Raw genomic sequence first — 18,461 nt, 5'->3', positions numbered from 1 at the left:
GAGTGGCCTAACTTCGGAAGGTAATAGAATATAAAAAATAAGTAGACTATAAGTAGGAAATAAAGCTTACTTTTCGAGATAAAGAGGAATTAAAGTGCTATAATTTTTTTTTTTGTTTTTTTTTATATAACATCTCAGAAACAATAAAAAATATTTAATGATAATTTAAGTTTTTGTATGGTTTTTGCTAAGCAGGAAATCTACATTTTTAAAGGTTTTTACGTTTGATTTTTTCACTGTAGGAACAGATGTAAGAAAGACACATCTTTACTAATCTTATGTCACACCATTAAAAACTATTCTTCTTAATATACATCAAATTTAGCAATGAAATTTATTTTTGCGTTTTTGTCGTGGGATGCATTGCGTTTGAGTAATATTAAATTTAAAAATTTGTCAAAAATAATATAAATTTTGATTTTTTTTTGNTCTAATGACTGTCCAGTCAAGTAACTTTTATTTTGGGCCCACCATTAATTTCAATTTAGTAGTGTTTTTTCCCTGTATATAATAGTTTCCTGTTATAACTATGTGTGTTTCTATTGTAGAATATGGATACTAATTTTAATTCTATTTATTTATTGAAAATAAGTAATATTAATTAATCATAATCTATTGATAATATAGTAAAAAACGAAGTCACTATGATGAAAGGAATGTTCTCAACTTTCATTTTATCCTTCGTGTTGATGATGGTATGGAGTGTCCGTGCCGATACGACCAATAGAAGATTTTATATTAATCAGTACTGCCGTAAGATATTTCTACTTTTTACTGTTGTTAATTAATATAAAAAGTGTAAAAGTTTTACATAAATTTAAAGTAAATTATTTATTAATAACATTCTTTAAAAAAAGGAAACACTTCCACAACTATTAGAAGGAGACCATTATTTATTTAAAATGTGTAACCGCAATTGTAAACATGCACATGTTTTCTATATTTTCACTCTTCAGACTCATCTCACTAATTATGACGTTTTTTACAGGTGTAAATAATCTTGACTGTTTTGGCAGATGTTTTAATAATACCGTTGATCCAGAGGTGAAATATATTGATTTTATAAAATAAAAATATGAAAGATATTTTTAATGGAAACGTCTTTAATATCCTTAGAATCTGAAAATTTTTTACGATTGCCTTCGGGATCAAACCTCTGCAACAGGATCAGAAGGAATACAACAGTTTCTCTGTCAAACTGCCACACAGGAGGTAAGAAAAATTAATCTGTTTTCTCCATTATCTTTATTTAAGACGTCCTCTCTGCTCCATTCCCTCTGTCCCGAATTCTTTAGAAAATATTTAAATTATTTAGCTTTAAACTTTACTTGTGCAACACTTTGTGGAATTTTTCTCTAATTTTCTCCACATAAAATTAAGTTATTCGTACAAATAAATTGCAATTATTTTTTGTAATTACATTTTTATAGCAGTTAGACGAATTTGATGATTGTGTACACCAAAACATTCCTCAATCATTGCTTTTTCTTGGAGAATTTGAAGTAAGTTTCTATTGCAACTCTCAATAATAAAAATTAAGAATGCATTAACAAAATGAAAATTACAAATTTTATTTCTGTTTTTTTCAGAGTTGCATCTCTCAATGTTATATTCGCAGTATTACAGGTTAACATTTTGGATTTTTGTTAACTGTTTTTCAGTGAAATTTTACGTATTTTAACGAAAAATGTATTAAATTCTTCTTTAAATTTAAATGAATGTAAAATATTTAGAAGAAAATTGAACCTTCCAAATACACACTTTCTCAAGAATTATATACCTATTTTTCTCGTTTTTCAATGCTTTTATCATAGCAACTATCATTAATTGTTATGACACAGTAAAATTGAGCAGTAAAATTAAACAGGTTTCAACTAGTATAACATTGTTAATTATAAATTCAATTAATGAACGAAGTGTTATTTAANAGGTACACTAGAACATCATTTTACTCGCGTCATTACAGAAAATTAACTTAAAATTATAATGAATACTTATCTTCTACGAGAGATCGATTAAAATGTATTTATAATAATATAGATTTTCTTTTATTTTTCCAACAGTACTTATTTTATATATAAGAAAAAAGATCTGCTCACACTAAATGCATGTGCATGTGTGTGTTTTCTTTACTACCTCTTCAGTAGTTGAAGTAGGAACAAAGAGTAAGTGTTATATTACACCAGACAAAATTGTTTCCCTGGTGCAGTAAGGGGACTGTTCGTATTATATTACTTATTCTACGTGTTTTCACTTCAACTAGTTAAGAGAAAGTATGGAAGATCACAGATTAAAATGCAATTATTATAAATAATTCACTTTTGTTCTAAATAAAAAAAATCTTGTTGAAAAGATCGAAGTTATTTTATGTATGTTAAATTATTTTTTTTTTCTTATTTGGTGCGTGAAAAATAATTCTTTTATAACTTCCTTCAGTTTATCGGAGTAAATGAAAATGCTAAGGGAAAAAACATAGGAAATGTGTCAATAACTTTAGTATATGCAATTAGAAAACGAAATTTTTACTCACGTGAGTTATTACTTTTAATTTTTTGTAATAACACAAAGCGTTTTGAAGTTTCTTTAACAAATTATTCATTATTTAAAAATAAGTTTACTCTTAATGTGATTTAAATACATTTTACATTGGCCCATTACTGAAGTTTAAAGCATTTTGGTCATAAGTTTGAGCCCGAGATCTATTTCTGTACTTTGTTAATGTTAATTGGTTGAAAAAACACCTTTTTGTACGAACTGTAATTCTTAGTCCTCTATTTACAAGTATATACAAATAGCAATTACATTCTTCTGTCTTTCCTCGTAAAAACCGATCATTTTACGTGAAATACAAAATCGCTTTCTGCTTTTTTCTGGCTTCTTTTCGCGTACTTTCTTTAAGTAGTTGACTCCTCTCTTAAGACAACTTTAATGCATTCGGCTTGTAACAATACAAAAGTACTAGTATAAAAAAGAATCATTTGTATATTAAATTTTTATACGCATTCTAAACAGTATTAGCTTTACAAATTATATTTTAAATAATCACATATTACCAAATTAATGCGAAAAATGCTGCCTTTCAATAAGGTCCACAGCACTAGTGTTTCTTTCTATTGTTGTTGTACAGGGTGTATTAAAGAAGTGTTACAAGTAATAGAATTAAATATGTTTCGAGCAGGATAACAAACTAATTTTTTACGTAATACACTACATATAAATGTGTAGTTCTATTATAAATAATACTTTTCTATAGCAATATTTTTATACATTTAACGTTTCTAACTATTTTTGTTACATCTAGTTTATTACGTTAGAACAAAATTACAGATAAGCTTCTTTGCCGGAACACTAATTATTAAGTTATTCTAGAAAAAGAAACTAGCAAAATATAACAATTTATGCTTAGTTATAAACACAAAAAGTCCTATAAATTATTGTTTTTAAAACAAGTTTTAAAAAGCAACATTGTGATTGCCTAACGAAAAATGGGTGCAAAACAAAACAACACGCATTAACTAATTGAGTGTCCACAAGTGAAAATATTGTTTCTCTCCTCGATGATAGCCGCAACTGTACCGAGTCAGGTGCATGGAATCTGGCTTAAAATTATAGTTATTAAATTAATTATAAATTTCTCGACAAAATATTAATCACAGTTTTAATACCCGAGTGCGAGTAGTTGGTTTTGGGTTCTTCCTAACCAAAGGGCTTACCAAATGAAAATTTTTGACTTTACTTTTGTAAATAAAAGTCAAAATATAAAAAGAAAAGTCAAATAATGTTTTCCTTGGAGACATTTTACCTATGTAGTCTACCCACGTGTCACGTTGCTGCATACCACAAAGCAAACGAGCTTATTGCCTATGTAAGAATCCAAAATAACGTCGACCTCGTCATACTTATTTAATATTTGTTCTCGTATCTATTATTATTTGAGAAATTGTCCATTTGCACTTTCTCAATGACTGGATAAACCGACAAGTAATGTCAAGGAAACACGATATCTTTGATAGGACGAGCAGCAATTTGTGAACAAACTGTAGACCAACTAACGGGGAAATACCGAGCGAGTAAATAGTAAGAACTATAAATAGCCCTAGCTATAATAAAGAAAAACCTAAGGCTACAGACTATAATTAGAGGAATTTTTAGCGAAATATCAGGAGCAGTTACAGCAACTGAGAGCCCAAGAACATAGTCCAAGCGACTCTATATGTAAACCCCGCCATTTTGGCGTTCTCGGGAACATCCAGATCAAGGAAGACATCATCAACCCCGAGGCAAACTGGCCCCGAGGCCTCCGAGACCTACCTTTTTGTATAGCGAGGATCGAGAACCGAGGCCCTCGAAAATCTATGTATGCTCCTAGGTATGGAATGTGGAATATATCTATATAATACACTCCGAGGACAAAGACCTCGGGGTGTATTACAAAATTTAATACCGCTTCAGAAACAGGCACATGGGCGAATTAATAAAGTAAATTGGCGGAAATTTAAAAGGGGTTCCCTGCGAGAGAGCGCAAAGTTTTCCCTGCTGATTACGATTTAGGATGTTGCCATTAATAGAACACGAAATAAATACTTCTTTTATATATTAACCTCCTTATCGGATATTCTATGCTCTGCGAGAGCAAATGAACGATATTATCAATTAATTATTAGAAAATGTAGTAATTGCGCATTCTATGACTTCATGGCCAGCTCTTTCATTTATTGGTGAAGAAGGAAAATTAAATAAAATCACCAAAACGACCGGTATCCTTTCTGCTTAGTTCAAGTAGCACTCAGTTTGATGGGACAGTTTACATATTAATTGACTATAAGCGGTCTATCGGGATTTTGGCAAGTAGCCTCGAGAGACTGAAAGAAATAGTTACATCCTCTCCACTATTAAAGTCTGCACACTTTTCTAGACCTTTTATATTAGGTATAGATGCATCAATTGAAGCTGTAAAAACGGTCTTATCGCAAGAAGATGATAAAGAAGAAATGCTCATTGCTTGCGTAAAATACACGAAAAATGTATAGAACAACCGAGAAGGAATGCCAAGCAGTAGTCTGGGACTCAAATATTTTAAACTATTACTGACCATCGTCGTTTACGATGGCTGATAAGCAACAAATCTGAGAATTTCAGAGACGGGATACAATGTAAAATCCTATTATCTAAAAGTTGAAAGATCTTACAACCTAATAGCCAGGGAGAATTTCTAGAACAATTAGTCATACCGTCTGTCTTGATCCCATATATATTACGTATTTATTATGACACTCCTATTGGAGGTCATTTAGGAGCGCAAAAGATGCAACGAAACTTCGATCGTTATTTTATTGGCAAACAATGAACAAAGATATAAAAACGTATTGTCAAGGCTGTCAACGACGTGTTCTATAAAAAAGAAAAAACAAACAAAAAGAAACTGAACTATTATTTTCTCCTTCGTCAAACCTATTTGAACAAACTGCTTTGGACCTCTAAGGTCCTTTACTCATCACAATGAATGGAAATAAGTATATATTAGTCTTCGTGGACCATTTTAGTCGATACGCCGAAGTCATACATTTACCTAATATTTATAGTATAAACAAAAAGCCTTTGTTATCGACATTGTTTTAAGACACTACATTTATTCAACTTCTTACGGATAGTGCTCAAAACCTAACCTATTATCTAAAATGTTCAAGGAGGTATGCGAACTACTCTACATTTTGATACATTAAAGTTTTAAATAAATTGTAAAAATGACCCTGATAACGAGCAGAGAACAGACAAACACACGCTATACGACAAAATAAATATTGATTATACAAACACGATTCAAACTTGCTTTAAATATCGAAAATTATAGGATACGTTTACAGGTATAGAATATTTTACCTAACAGACATACATTATTTAAGAGGGGTAAAATTTAGGGATTGTTAGACGGTGGAGGCAACATTAATGTTTCTAGCATGTCGTATATTATCTTTTATATATTTAGTGCGGATGTATTGAACGTAATTAAGGTATAAGTTTTTATAATATCCCTATACCTAAGCTACATACATGCATATTTCGACATTTTACACAGGTTGCAGTAACATTTTTTTTCTTTTTAGCACACCAGACAAAATTTCCTGTATAGTTTTTCTTAATTTTTCTTTTTTTCCTGGTTGCTCTTTTCTATTCTGCCACTTTAATGACTGAACTATTCAGTACCTTTCATCAGGGTCCATCAATTAATTTATGAATAATACCTGACGCTATACTGGCTCCTCCAGAGAAGCTAAACCTTTCAAATGAAAAACAAAATCGTTCTGTCTACTGTCGATAAGCACAATTGAAACCCCGCTATCCTTTTTTCATACAAACACACAGACATATATAGGTGTTCGCGTGAATGTGTGTGTATATATGTTTTTGTGTTTACATCGTGAGATAGATAGATGGCCAGCATGACTCTGCTGTTTACAGGAAAAGTACGAATTACAGCGGAAAGACACTGCTGCTTTGAGGTAGAAAGCATATATTTTAGGTTAAATTAATTTAAAATGTGATTAAAAATTGAAGCCTAGCATTGTGTTCTTCGGGTCAAAATTACATTTTAAATCATTTTAAATCTATTGAATTTACATAAAAACATTTCAATATACTATATTTTTGCGATGAGTAAAGTCTTCGAGAGAAAGTCTCATTCAAAAATATTAATTTTTTTGTTAATTATAGANATGTGTGTGAGGGCGCTCTGCCGACGCTTTTAACGATGCGGGGACAATGACCTTCGGGCTACCAAAAAACTGGAGTTCCAGAGGGCCAATGCTGAGTACAAGTACAAATTGAATGATGCAAAAAAGACCTCATGCCTCGGATTCTGTCAGAAAATCAGTGACAAAAACCTGTTCTGTCAACCCTACAAGCTTGTGGTGAGCAAAGTTAAGCGTAGTACGTTCTTGGGGCTATAAAAAGACCTGATGGTACCCTAACTTCTACACAGGCGGAATCGATACGGGTGCTGCTCCGCTCGCATATTTCATGCAATGAGCGGTCTGATAATACTAAAGAACAGAGGCGGCTTAGAAGTGACGTGGAGCTGCCTGTTCTTGAGGCCGAAATGTGCAGGTGACAGAATCTGTAGTTGCCCATGTCGTGGACAATTTAAAGAAGAGGAAAGCACCTGGCGTTGATGAGATCACAGCCGAAATGGTGCAGGTTCTGCAACATGAACGTTCTGGCCTGCTTTGCACTCTGTATCAGAGGTGTCTGCTCCTGGGTCATTTCCCAGTGCAGTGGAAACGGGCGCGTCTTGTGTTTATTCATAAGAATAGGCGCCCGAAGAACGAACCGAAGTCGTATAGACCGATCAGTTTCTTGCCAGTCCTAGGGAAAGTTCTCGACAGAATCCTTAATGACAGAGTATACTACTACTTTAAGCGGAAAGAGCTGTTACACCCACATCAATATGGGTTCCAGCCGGACTTCTCTACCTGCCAAGCTCGACATCATGCGGTTTTTCTGGTTTGCCAGAACCGCCGGCAGGATTTTCACATGTCGCTTGTTTCAATGGACATCGCGGGGGCTTTTGACAATGTCTGGTGTCCATTCATAGTGGGTGAACTTAGGAAGGAGAACCAGCCAACCACCCTTGTATCGCTTACCAGTAGTTTCCTGAGCGACCGCGAGGTAGTTTATAAAACACCAAGTGCAAGCTATACGAAAATACTAGAGAGAAGTTGTCCCCAAGGATCCCGTATCGGCCCCTTACTTTGGAAGGTTCTAGCAGACACGGTGCTGCGACTAGTTTTTCCCGGACGACGTTCAGTTGCAGGCATATGCAGACGATCTGTTGCTAGTAGTTGCAGGCTGCAGCCATAGCGACATGGAGAGTCGTGTCAATGAAGCAATAGAACAACTCGTTCACTGAGATGAGCTGCACAAGCTCTCGTTCAGCCCTGTGAAATCGGAGGCCCTGACGGTGGCCCGGAGTGGAGTGTTGGTCTGCTGATTAATATAATACCGGATCCGGAGAAACCCCATCAGAAGACTGAACGAGCTTAAGTACCTCGGTGTTACCATCGATTAGACACTATGCTGGACGCCCCATTTGAGGCTATATTTGTACTACTCGACAGGAAAAAGCGATTTAAAAGAAAGAAAGATCGGCTGCAACAGCCGCCTAGGAAGCTTACCCGGTACACTGTGCCGATCCAGAAGGATTCCAGTGTTTGAACCTTTACATGCAAAATGAAGAAGTCTCTGGCATACTGTCTTAGACGCCTTCTCTCTATCGTCTATCTATAAAGGAAAAAGTGATAGAAAAACCAACCTAAAGAAAGAAGGATATAAGTTAGAAAAGCAATTCAAAGAGAAAGAAGTTAAGTAATGAAGCCATTAAGACAAAACTAACAGTCGGAAAAGGGAACGAAAAGAAACAGCGAACCTGTCATCCATCAAGTAGTATTAGTTTTAAAATTCTAAATAAAAGAGAAAGAGTGCCCAAAACAGATGAAATGAAATTATAACTATCCAAAAACAAAAGAAAGGATAGTTGACAGACAAACACTTCGCAAAGTGACTGCGAGAATACAAACCCGTCAAGACAATAAAAAGACACATTCTGAACCGGGAGACAGTAGAGACTACTTGGTTGAAGTAGTGCCATGCTGCTGACTCGCTGTAAAGCCAACACCTTTTAATAAGGAGAATGAAAAACAAAGTATTGTGCAGTATAGTAAGAGTATAGAAAAGATAATAAAAAACGAAAAAACATAGTGCCCTATTATAACTAAAACCACGTCTGTGCAGCCGAACAAAACCTACGATTTAAGTAAAACTTGTGTAGAAGTTTATGATTCATGGCTCCCTGACAGAAGAAATTCGAATGTAAGTGTGGCTAAACATGAATAATCGTGAAACTAACTGCAAGAGTGTATGTTTATATCAGAACCAAAGCTTATTAATAACAGCAATGCAATATCTAGCAAACGAATAACATGTAGCTTTGTTTTTTTATTTTATTTCTATACTTAATTTACAATACTTAATCAAAACAGAATAATAATAATTCGTAATAATACACTTAAAATAATAAATAGTAAATAAAATTATTCTAATCGAACACGTACAGTTTGACACGTGTTTGTGTTTAGGTGTAAGCAAAAGTTGTGTTACATGAACCTGTAAAATTGAGTTAAATTATATTAACATAAAATAAAGTAGAAAATATTTATTCTGTGATCATTCTATACAATATTTATTGTAATATTTCAGCCATAAAAGACGATTTATTATAACACTTTTACTACAGGATGCAGTGTAAATGTAATACATTCAACAGTCTAAAGATTCGAACAATTTCAGTTACTTTTCGAGTTTTAAAACACTATTATAAAAGCTATTTACGTTTAAAACAATTCATCAATACATAAAAATTAACTATTAATAAACACTACTAAAATGTCATCGATACAAGCCTAAGTAATAATGGAGTTTTCGAGTATTCTTGTTTATAACACTTAAGTACGGGCCTATTTCATATTTTTAGATGTGTGAAATTTTAAACTAAATCGAGCTAAAGCTAACATTTTATAACACGTACATTCATTTGCGTCTGGTGTTTTAAACACTTGCTATACAAACGTAGTTACTAGCTACACAGAATTGCCATGTCGTAAATTGACAAATAAACAAACATTAATAATTATTATTACGTATATTATTAAGAACACTAAAAAGACACAATAGTTTAATTAATAAGCACACTACTACATTTATTTAATGAACGTTTTAAATAATAATTACGCTAGAATATACACGAAATGCATTCGATAACGAGCAGCGAACAGACACACACACACACGCTCTACAACAATAAATATCATTTATATAAACACAATTAATTTAAAACTTTTTTTTAGACATTTTAGAAGTAGACTTTAAATATAAGAATTATTTTATAACAAATATAATTTTATAATAATAGAACTGCATGCGCCCTGCACTCTTCCGGTTATTGAGGGGTTATAAAGACAACGATATTATAAATAAAGTGTACGTTAATTAAACAATTAATTACTTAATAGATGTATGTTAAAAGACGTCGAGCTTTAAAGATCGTTAAAGGCTGAGGGGAACAGTACTCTTTTTAGAATGTAGATAAACTTAATTCAGTTTATAGGAGTAAACGAAAATATGCGTAGCAGAAACATTTTCAGAACAAACAAAACCTGCCGATGACGTCAGTGTAGGCCACTTGAAAATGGAGTTTTTAGTCACATGACACATTACGTGTAAGATTTTCGTATAAAATGAAGCGATTTCAGCTCGTTTGAATAATTATTCACTGTTGAAAGGTAAGTTTCCCCTCAATGTAATTTAAACTCAATTTATCTATGTGACTTCGGACAGGAACTGTTTTAAACAAACAGTTCCTGTCCGAAGTCTTCCTCTCTACTTCGAATAGGAGCGTTGCAATTGCTTGGAAAGACGTCGTACTACCCGAACTATAACGTTTGGTGCTCTATATACAGATTAAAAAACATTCTTTTCTCTTCGAACACACCAGACAGGAATTCTTTTATGATTTTCGTCTCATTCTTCTTCTCTTGTTCCTATTTTTAAGGAATTATGCGGGACTAATGACTGTCCAGTCAAGTAACTTTTATTTTGGGCTACCATTAACTTTAATTTAGTGGTGTTTTTCCCTGTATATAATAGTTTCCTGTTATAACTATATGTGTGTTTCTATTGTAGAATATGGAAACTAATTTTAATTCTATTTATTAATTTAAAATAAGTAATATTAATTGATCATAATCTATTGATAATATAGTAAAAAACGAAGTCACTATAATGAAAGGAATGTTCTCAACTTTCATTTTATCCTTCGTGTTGATGATGGCATGGAGTGTCCGTGCCGATACGACCAATAGAAGATTTTATATTAATCAGTACTGCCGTAAGATATTTCTACTTTTTACTGTTGTTAATTAATATAAAAAGTGTAAAAGTTTTACATAAATTTAAAGTAAATTATTTATTAATAACATTCTTTAAAAAAAGGAAACACTTCCACAACTATTAGAAGGAGACCATTATTTATTTAAAATGTGTAACCGCAATTGTAAACATGCACATGTTTTCTATATTTTCACTCTTCAGACTCATCTCACTAATTATGACGTTTTTTACAGGTGTAAATAATCTTGACTGTTTTGGCAGATGTTTTAATAATACCGTTGATCCAGAGGTGAAATATATTGATTTTATAAAATAAAAATATGAAAGATATTTTTAATGGAAACGTCTTTAATATCCTTAGAATCTGAAAATTTTTTACGATTGCCTTCGGGATCAAACCTCTGCAACAGGATCAGAAGGAATAAAACAGTTTCTCTGTCAAACTGCCACACAGGAGGTAAGAAAAATTAATCTGTTTTCTCCATTATCTTTATTTAAGACGTCCTCTCTGCTCCATTCCCTCTGTCCCGAATTCTTTAGAAAATATTTAAATTATTTAGCTTTAAACTTTACTTGTGCAACACTTTGTGGAATTTTTCTCTAATTTTCTCCACATAAAATTAAGTTATTCGTACAAATAAATTGCAATTATTTTTTGTAATTACATTTTTATAGCAGTTAGACGAATTTGATGATTGTGTACACCAAAACATTCCTCAATCATTGCTTTTTCTTGGAGAATTTGAAGTAAGTTTCTATTGCAACTCTCAATAATAAAAATTAAGAATGCATTAACAAAATGAAAATTACAAATTTTATTTCTGTTTTTTTCAGAGTTGCATCTCTCAATGTTATATTCGCAGTATTACAGGTTAACATTTTGGATTTTTGTTAACTGTTTTTCAGTGAAATTTTACGTATTTTAACGAAAAATGTATTAAATTCTTCTTTAAATTTAAATGTAATTAAAATATTTAGAAGAAAATAAATTTGGATTAAAGCATTATTTTTTTCTTCTATGCATAATCAGGTACACTAGAACATCATTTTACTCGCGTCATTACAGAAAATTAACTTAAAATTATAATGAATACTTATCTTCTACGAGAGATCGATTAAAATGTATTTATAATAATATAGATTTTCTTTTATTTTTCCAACAGTACTTATTTTATATATAAGAAAAAAGATCTGCTCACACTAAATGCATGTGCATGTGTGTGTTTTCTTTACTACCTCTTCAGTAGTTGAAGTAGGAACAAAGAGTAAGTGTTATATTACACCAGACAAAATTGTTTCCCTGGTGCAGTAAGGGGACTGTTCGTATTATATTACTTATTCTACGTGTTTTCACTTCAACTAGTTAAGAGAAAGTATGGAAGATCACAGATTAAAATGCAATTATTATAAATAATTCACTTTTGTTCTAAATAAAAAAAATCTTGTTGAAAAGATCGAAGTTATTTTATGTATGTTAAATTATTTTTTTTTTCTTATTTGGTGCGTGAAAAATAATTCTTTTATAACTTCCTTCAGTTTATCGGAGTAAATGAAAATGCTAAGGGAAAAAACATAGGAAATGTGTCAATAACTTTAGTATATGCAATTAGAAAACGAAATTTTTACTCACGTGAGTTATTACTTTTAATTTTTTGTAATAACACAAAGCGTTTTGAAGTTTCTTTAACAAATTATTCATTATTTAAAAATAAGTTTACTCTTAATGTGATTTAAATACATTTTACATTGGCCCATTACTGAAGTTTAAAGCATTTTGGTCATAAGTTTGAGCCCGAGATCTATTTCTGTACTTTGTTAATGTTAATTGGTTGAAAAAACACCTTTTTGTACGAACTGTAATTCTTAGTCCTCTATTTACAAGTATATACAAATAGCAATTACATTCTTCTGTCTTTCCTCGTAAAAACCGATCATTTTACGTGAAATACAAAATCGCTTTCTGCTTTTTTCTGGCTTCTTTTCGCGTACTTTCTTTAAGTAGTTGACTCCTCTCTTAAGACAACTTTAATGCATTCGGCTTGTAACAATACAAAAGTACTAGTATAAAAAAGAATCATTTGTATATTAAATTTTTATACGCATTCTAAACAGTATTAGCTTTACAAATTATATTTTAAATAATCACATATTACCAAATTAATGCGAAAAATGCTGCCTTTCAATAAGGTCCACAGCACTAGTGTTTCTTTCTATTGTTGTTGTACAGGGTGTATTAAAGAAGTGTTACAAGTAATAGAATTAAATATGTTTCGAGCAGGATAACAAACTAATTTTTTACGTAATACACTACATATAAATGTGTAGTTTTATTATAAATAATACTTTTCTATAGCAATATTTTTATACATTTAACGTTTCTAACTATTTTTCTTTCATGTATATAATTTATTACGTTTGAACAAAATTACAGATAAGCTTCTTTGCCGGAACACTAATTATTAAGTTATTCTAGAAAAAGAAACTAGCAAAATATAACAACTTATGCTTAGTTATAAACACAAAAAGTCCTATAAATTATTGTTTTTAAAACAAGTTTTAAAAAGCAACATTGTGATTGCCTAACGAAAAATGGGTGCAAAACAAAACAACACGCATTAACTAATTGAGTGTCCACAAGTGAAAATATTGTTTCTCTCCTCGATGATAGCCGCAACTGTACCGAGTCAGGTGCATGGAATCTGGCTTAAAATTATAGTTATTAAATTAATTATAAATTTCTCGACAAAATATTAATCACAGTTTTAATACCCGAGTGCGAGTAGTTGGTTTTGGGTTCTTCCTAACCAAAGGGCTTACCAAATGAAAATTTTTGACTTTACTTTTGTAAATAAAAGTCAAAATATAAAAAGAAAAGTCAAATAATGTTTTCCTTGGAGACATTTTACCTATGTAGTCTACCCACGTGTCACGTTGCTGCATACCACAAAGCAAACGAGCTTATTGCCTATGTAAGAATCCAAAATAACGTCGACCTCGTCATACTTATTTGATATTTGTTCTCGTATCTATTATTATTTGAGAAATTGTCCATTTGCACTTTCTCAATGACTGGATAAACCGACAAGTAATGTCAAGGAAACACGATATCTTTGATAGGACGAGCAGCAATTTGTGAACAAACTGTAGACCAACTAACGGGGAAATACCGAGCGAGTAAATAGTAAGAACTATAAATAGCCCTAGCTATAATAAAGAAAAACCTAAGGCTACAGACTATAATTAGAGGAATTTTTAGCGAAATATCAGGAGCAGTTACAGCAACTGAGAGCCCAAGAACATAGTCCAAGCGACTCTATATGTAAACCCCGCCATTTTGGCGTTCTCGGGAACATCCAGATCAAGGAAGACATCATCAACCCCGAGGCAAACTGGCCCCGAGGCCTCCGAGACCTACCTTTTTGTATAGCGAGGATCGAGAACCGAGGCCCTCGAAAATCTATGTATGCTCCTAGGTATGGAATGTGGAATATATCTATATAATACACTCCGAGGACAAAGACCTCGGGGTGTATTACAAAATTTAATACCGCTTCAGAAACAGGCACATGGGCGAATTAATAAAGTAAATTGGCGGAAATTTAAAAGGGGTTCCCTGCGAGAGAGCGCAAAGTTTTCCCTGCGGATTACGATTTAGGATGTTGCCAGTAATAGAACACGAAATAAATACTTCCTTTATATATTAACCTCCTTATCGGATATTCTATGCTCTGCGAGAGCAAATGAACGATATTATCAATTAATTATAAGNTTTCACTTTTTTTACGTTTGTAATGCCTAAATAGAAGCCAGAATGTTTTCCCTGGAGACATCCTACCTATGTAGTCTACACGTTCACATTGCCGTACACAACAAAGCAACCGAGCTTATTGCCTATGTGAGAATCCAATATAACGTCGACCTAGTCATACTTATTAAATATTTGTTCTCGAATCTATTACCGGAGAAATTGTGCATTTGCACTCTCTCAATGACTGGATAAACCGACAGGTAAAGTTACGGGAACCGGATAAATTCGCTAGGGCCAGCAGCAATTAGTGAGGAAACTGTAGACCAACTAACGGGGAAATTCCGAACGATAGTAAGAACTATAAATAACTCTAGCTATAATAAAGAATAACCTAAGGCTACAGTTAAAGGAATTTTGAGTGAAAATTCAGGAGCAGTTATAGCAACTGGGAACCCAAGAACGTAGTCGATGCGACTCTGTACGTAGACCACCGCGTTTTTGGCGTTCTCGGGAACATCCAGATCAAGGAACACAACATCAACCCCGAGGTTAACTGGGCGACGACTCCCGAAACCTACAAGACACACCTTTTGGTAGAGTGAGGATCGAGAATCGAGGCATTCGAAAATCTATGTACGCTTTTAGATATGGAATGAGGAATATACATAATACACTCGATGACAAAAAGCTCGGGGTGTATTACCAAATTCAATACCGCTTCACAGCCAGACACATGGGCGAATTAATAAAGTAAATTAGCGGATACTTAGAAGGAACTCCCTGCCAGAGAGCGCAAGTTTTCTCTGATGATTACGATTTAGGATGTTGCCAGTAACAGAACACGAAATAAATACCAGAGAAGCTTCTCACATATATTAACCTCCTTATCGGATACTCTATGCTCAGCGAGAGCAAATGAGCGATATTGTCGATGAATTATTAGAAAAAGGAGTAATTGCGCATTCTATGACCTTATGGCCAACTCTTTCGTTATTGTTCAAGAAGAAAAATTAAAGAAAATCACCAAAACGACCGGTATCCTTTCCGCTTAGTTCAAGAAGCACTCAATTTGATGGGACAGTCTACATATTTATCGACAATAGGCGCTCTATCGGGATTTTGCAACAAGCCTTGAGAGATTAAAAAAAAATAGTTACCTCCTCTCCACTCTTAAAGTCCCCAGACTTTTCTAAACCCTTTATGTTAACTATGGGTGCATGAAATGGAACTGCAAAAACGGTCTTATCGCAAGAAGACGATAAAGAAGAAATGCTCATTGATTATGCAAGCAGAATGCAAGCAGAAAAATGTATAGCACAACCGAGAAGGAATGTCTAGCAGTAGTCTGGGCCACCAAATATTTTAAACCTTACTTATATGGGTTCAAATTTAAACTATTACTGACCATCGTCGTTTACGATGGCTGATAAGCAACAAATCTGAGAATTTCAGAGACGGGACACAAAGTGGAGTCCTATTATCCAGCAGTTAGAAGATCTTACAACCTTAATATAATAAATATAAGTACGACTTTTTTCCAGTTAATTCTTTCGTTGTTCGCATAATCAGCAGCTCTAAAATCACAATTACTCACGGAGACGACCTTCATTTTTAGACTACTGCCTCTGTACTTAAAATGCAAAAATTGATAAAAACGTCATCTGGTGTTCTTGCCACAATCACATAATACATTTAATACAATTAATAATCACATAAATGTGGCAAGAACACCAGATGAGGCGTTTATCAATTTTTGCATTTTAACTACGGAGGCAGTAGGCTAAAAAGGAAGGTCGTCTCGGTGAGTATTTGTGATTTTCGAACTGCTGATGGTGCGAACAACGAAAGAAATGACTGAAAAATTTTTTTGTAAAAAAAACTCGTACTTTTATTTATTATATCAATATTAGATAATCGTACGCCATGTAAACCTTATTAATCTTACAACTTATTAGCCAAAAAGAATTTCTAGAACAATTAGTCATACCGTCTGTCTTGATCCGAAATATATTACGTATTTATTGTGACACTCCTATTGGAGGTCATTTAAGAGCGCAAAAGATGCAACAAAGCTTCGATCGTTATTTTATTGCCAAATAATAAACAAAGATATAAAAACCTATTGTCAAGGTTGTCAACGATGTATTCTATAAAAAAAAACAAACAAACACACGCTCTACGACAAAATAAATATCGGTTATATAAACACAATTCAAACTTGCTTTAAATATCGAAAATTATAGGATACGTTTACAGGTATAGAATATTTTAACTAACAGACATACATTATTTAAGAGAGGGTAAAATTTACGGATTGTTAGAGGGTGGAGGAAACAGTAATGTTTCTAGCATGTCGTATATTATCTTCTATATATTTAGTGCGAATGTATTGAACGTAATTAAGGTATAAGTTTTTATAATATCCCTATACCTAAGCTACATACATGCATATTTCGACATTTTATACAGGTTGCAGTACAGGTTCTCTCTTTAAGCATACCAGACAAAATTTCTTAATTTTTCTTTACTTTGTGGTTCCTCTTTTCCATTTTGCCAGTCTAATGACTGAACAATTCAGTACCTTTCATTAGGGTTCATCAATTAATTTATTAATAATACCTGACTCTATAGTTGCTCCTCCTCCGGAGAAACTGATCCTTTGAAGTGGAAAACAAAATCGTTCTGTCTACTGTCGATAAGCACAATTGATACCCCTCTATCTTTTCCTTCATAGAAACACACAGACATATATAGGTGTTTGCGTGAATGTGTGTGTATATATATTTCTGTATTTACATCGTGAGATAGATAGATGGCCAGCATGACTCTGCTGTTTACAGGAAAAGTACGAATTACAGCGGAAAGACATTGCTGTTTTGAAGTAGAGAGCATATATTTTAGGTTAAATTAATTTAAAATATGATTAAGAATTGAAGCCTAGCATTGTGTTTTTCGGGTCAAAATTACATTTTAAATCATTTTAAATCTATTGAATTTACATAAAAACATTTCAATATACTATATTTTTGCGATGAGTAAAGTCTTCGAGAGAAAGTCTCATTCAAAAATATTAATTTTTTTGTTAATTATAGATGTGGAAGATCTTAAACGTTTTTCTCGATGTTTTCATAATTCCGTTAGTAAAGAGGTAAAATCTATTGATTTATAAAATAGAAATTTGAGAGGTATTCTTAATGATAACGTCATTTATTATGCGTAGAATCGAAACATCTTTTACAATTATTTTGGAACCAAACGTCTGTAGAAGGATCAGAAGATATACAACATTTCAATTACATCAGTAATTGAAGTAAAAACACAGAGTAAGTGTTATTCTACATCAGACCTAATTGTTTCTTTGGTGTAGTAAAGAGGGTGTTCGTATTATATCACCGCATTCATATAATAGTATATTAATTTTGCCGGAACCTAAATTGAGCCCTCCGAAGAATACGATCCTTTCACGTTGAAAAGAAAATCGCTTTCTGATCATTTTCTGGCATTTTTATGGGTAGTTTCGTTAAAAAGTTGACATTTTTCTGTCTTTCTCTATGTCTCTCTCTCTCCTCTCTTTTTTTACTCTCCTCTTCTTTCCCTTATCTTTCCCTTTTCTCTTTTTCTCCCCCTCTCCTCCCCATAAGTCCAGTTAGAACAGCGGATTCGTTCACGTGATTGGACCGAAACGACGACAAAAAGTGTGATTTTTCCCATTCGAGAAATATGATAAAATAGGGATTAACAATCTTTCCATATCTATATTTTATTTGTTATT

At 32.8% G+C, this 18,461-nt stretch overlaps 2 protein-coding genes across 2 annotated transcripts; both read left to right on the top strand.

Annotated features, from left to right (window-relative positions):
• The first annotated feature begins 628 nt into the window (after positions 1-628).
• Positions 629-1,714, top strand: LOC111626202. The gene is made up of 5 exons (XM_023369511.1): positions 629-753; positions 989-1,044; positions 1,117-1,212; positions 1,431-1,502; positions 1,590-1,714. The coding sequence occupies exons 1-5, from the start codon at positions 645-647 to the stop codon at positions 1,629-1,631; spliced, it is 375 nt and encodes a 124-aa protein (XP_023225279.1). The 5' UTR covers positions 629-644; the 3' UTR covers positions 1,632-1,714.
• An 8,755-nt stretch (positions 1,715-10,469) lies between these two features.
• Positions 10,470-12,077, top strand: LOC111626200. The gene is made up of 6 exons (XM_023369506.1): positions 10,470-10,635; positions 10,814-10,939; positions 11,175-11,230; positions 11,303-11,398; positions 11,617-11,688; positions 11,776-12,077. The coding sequence occupies exons 1-6, from the start codon at positions 10,620-10,622 to the stop codon at positions 11,815-11,817; spliced, it is 408 nt and encodes a 135-aa protein (XP_023225274.1). The 5' UTR covers positions 10,470-10,619; the 3' UTR covers positions 11,818-12,077.
• Positions 12,078-18,461: the final 6,384 nt, after the last annotated feature.

This window comes from Centruroides sculpturatus, unplaced genomic scaffold, assembly GCF_000671375.1.
Source record: "Centruroides sculpturatus isolate CEXI.00-Female unplaced genomic scaffold, Cexi_2.0 scaffold285, whole genome shotgun sequence".
Taxonomy (NCBI): Eukaryota; Metazoa; Arthropoda; class Arachnida; order Scorpiones; family Buthidae; genus Centruroides; species Centruroides sculpturatus.
Note: the sequence above shows the minus strand (reverse complement) of the source record. Positions and strands in the feature narration are given on the sequence as shown.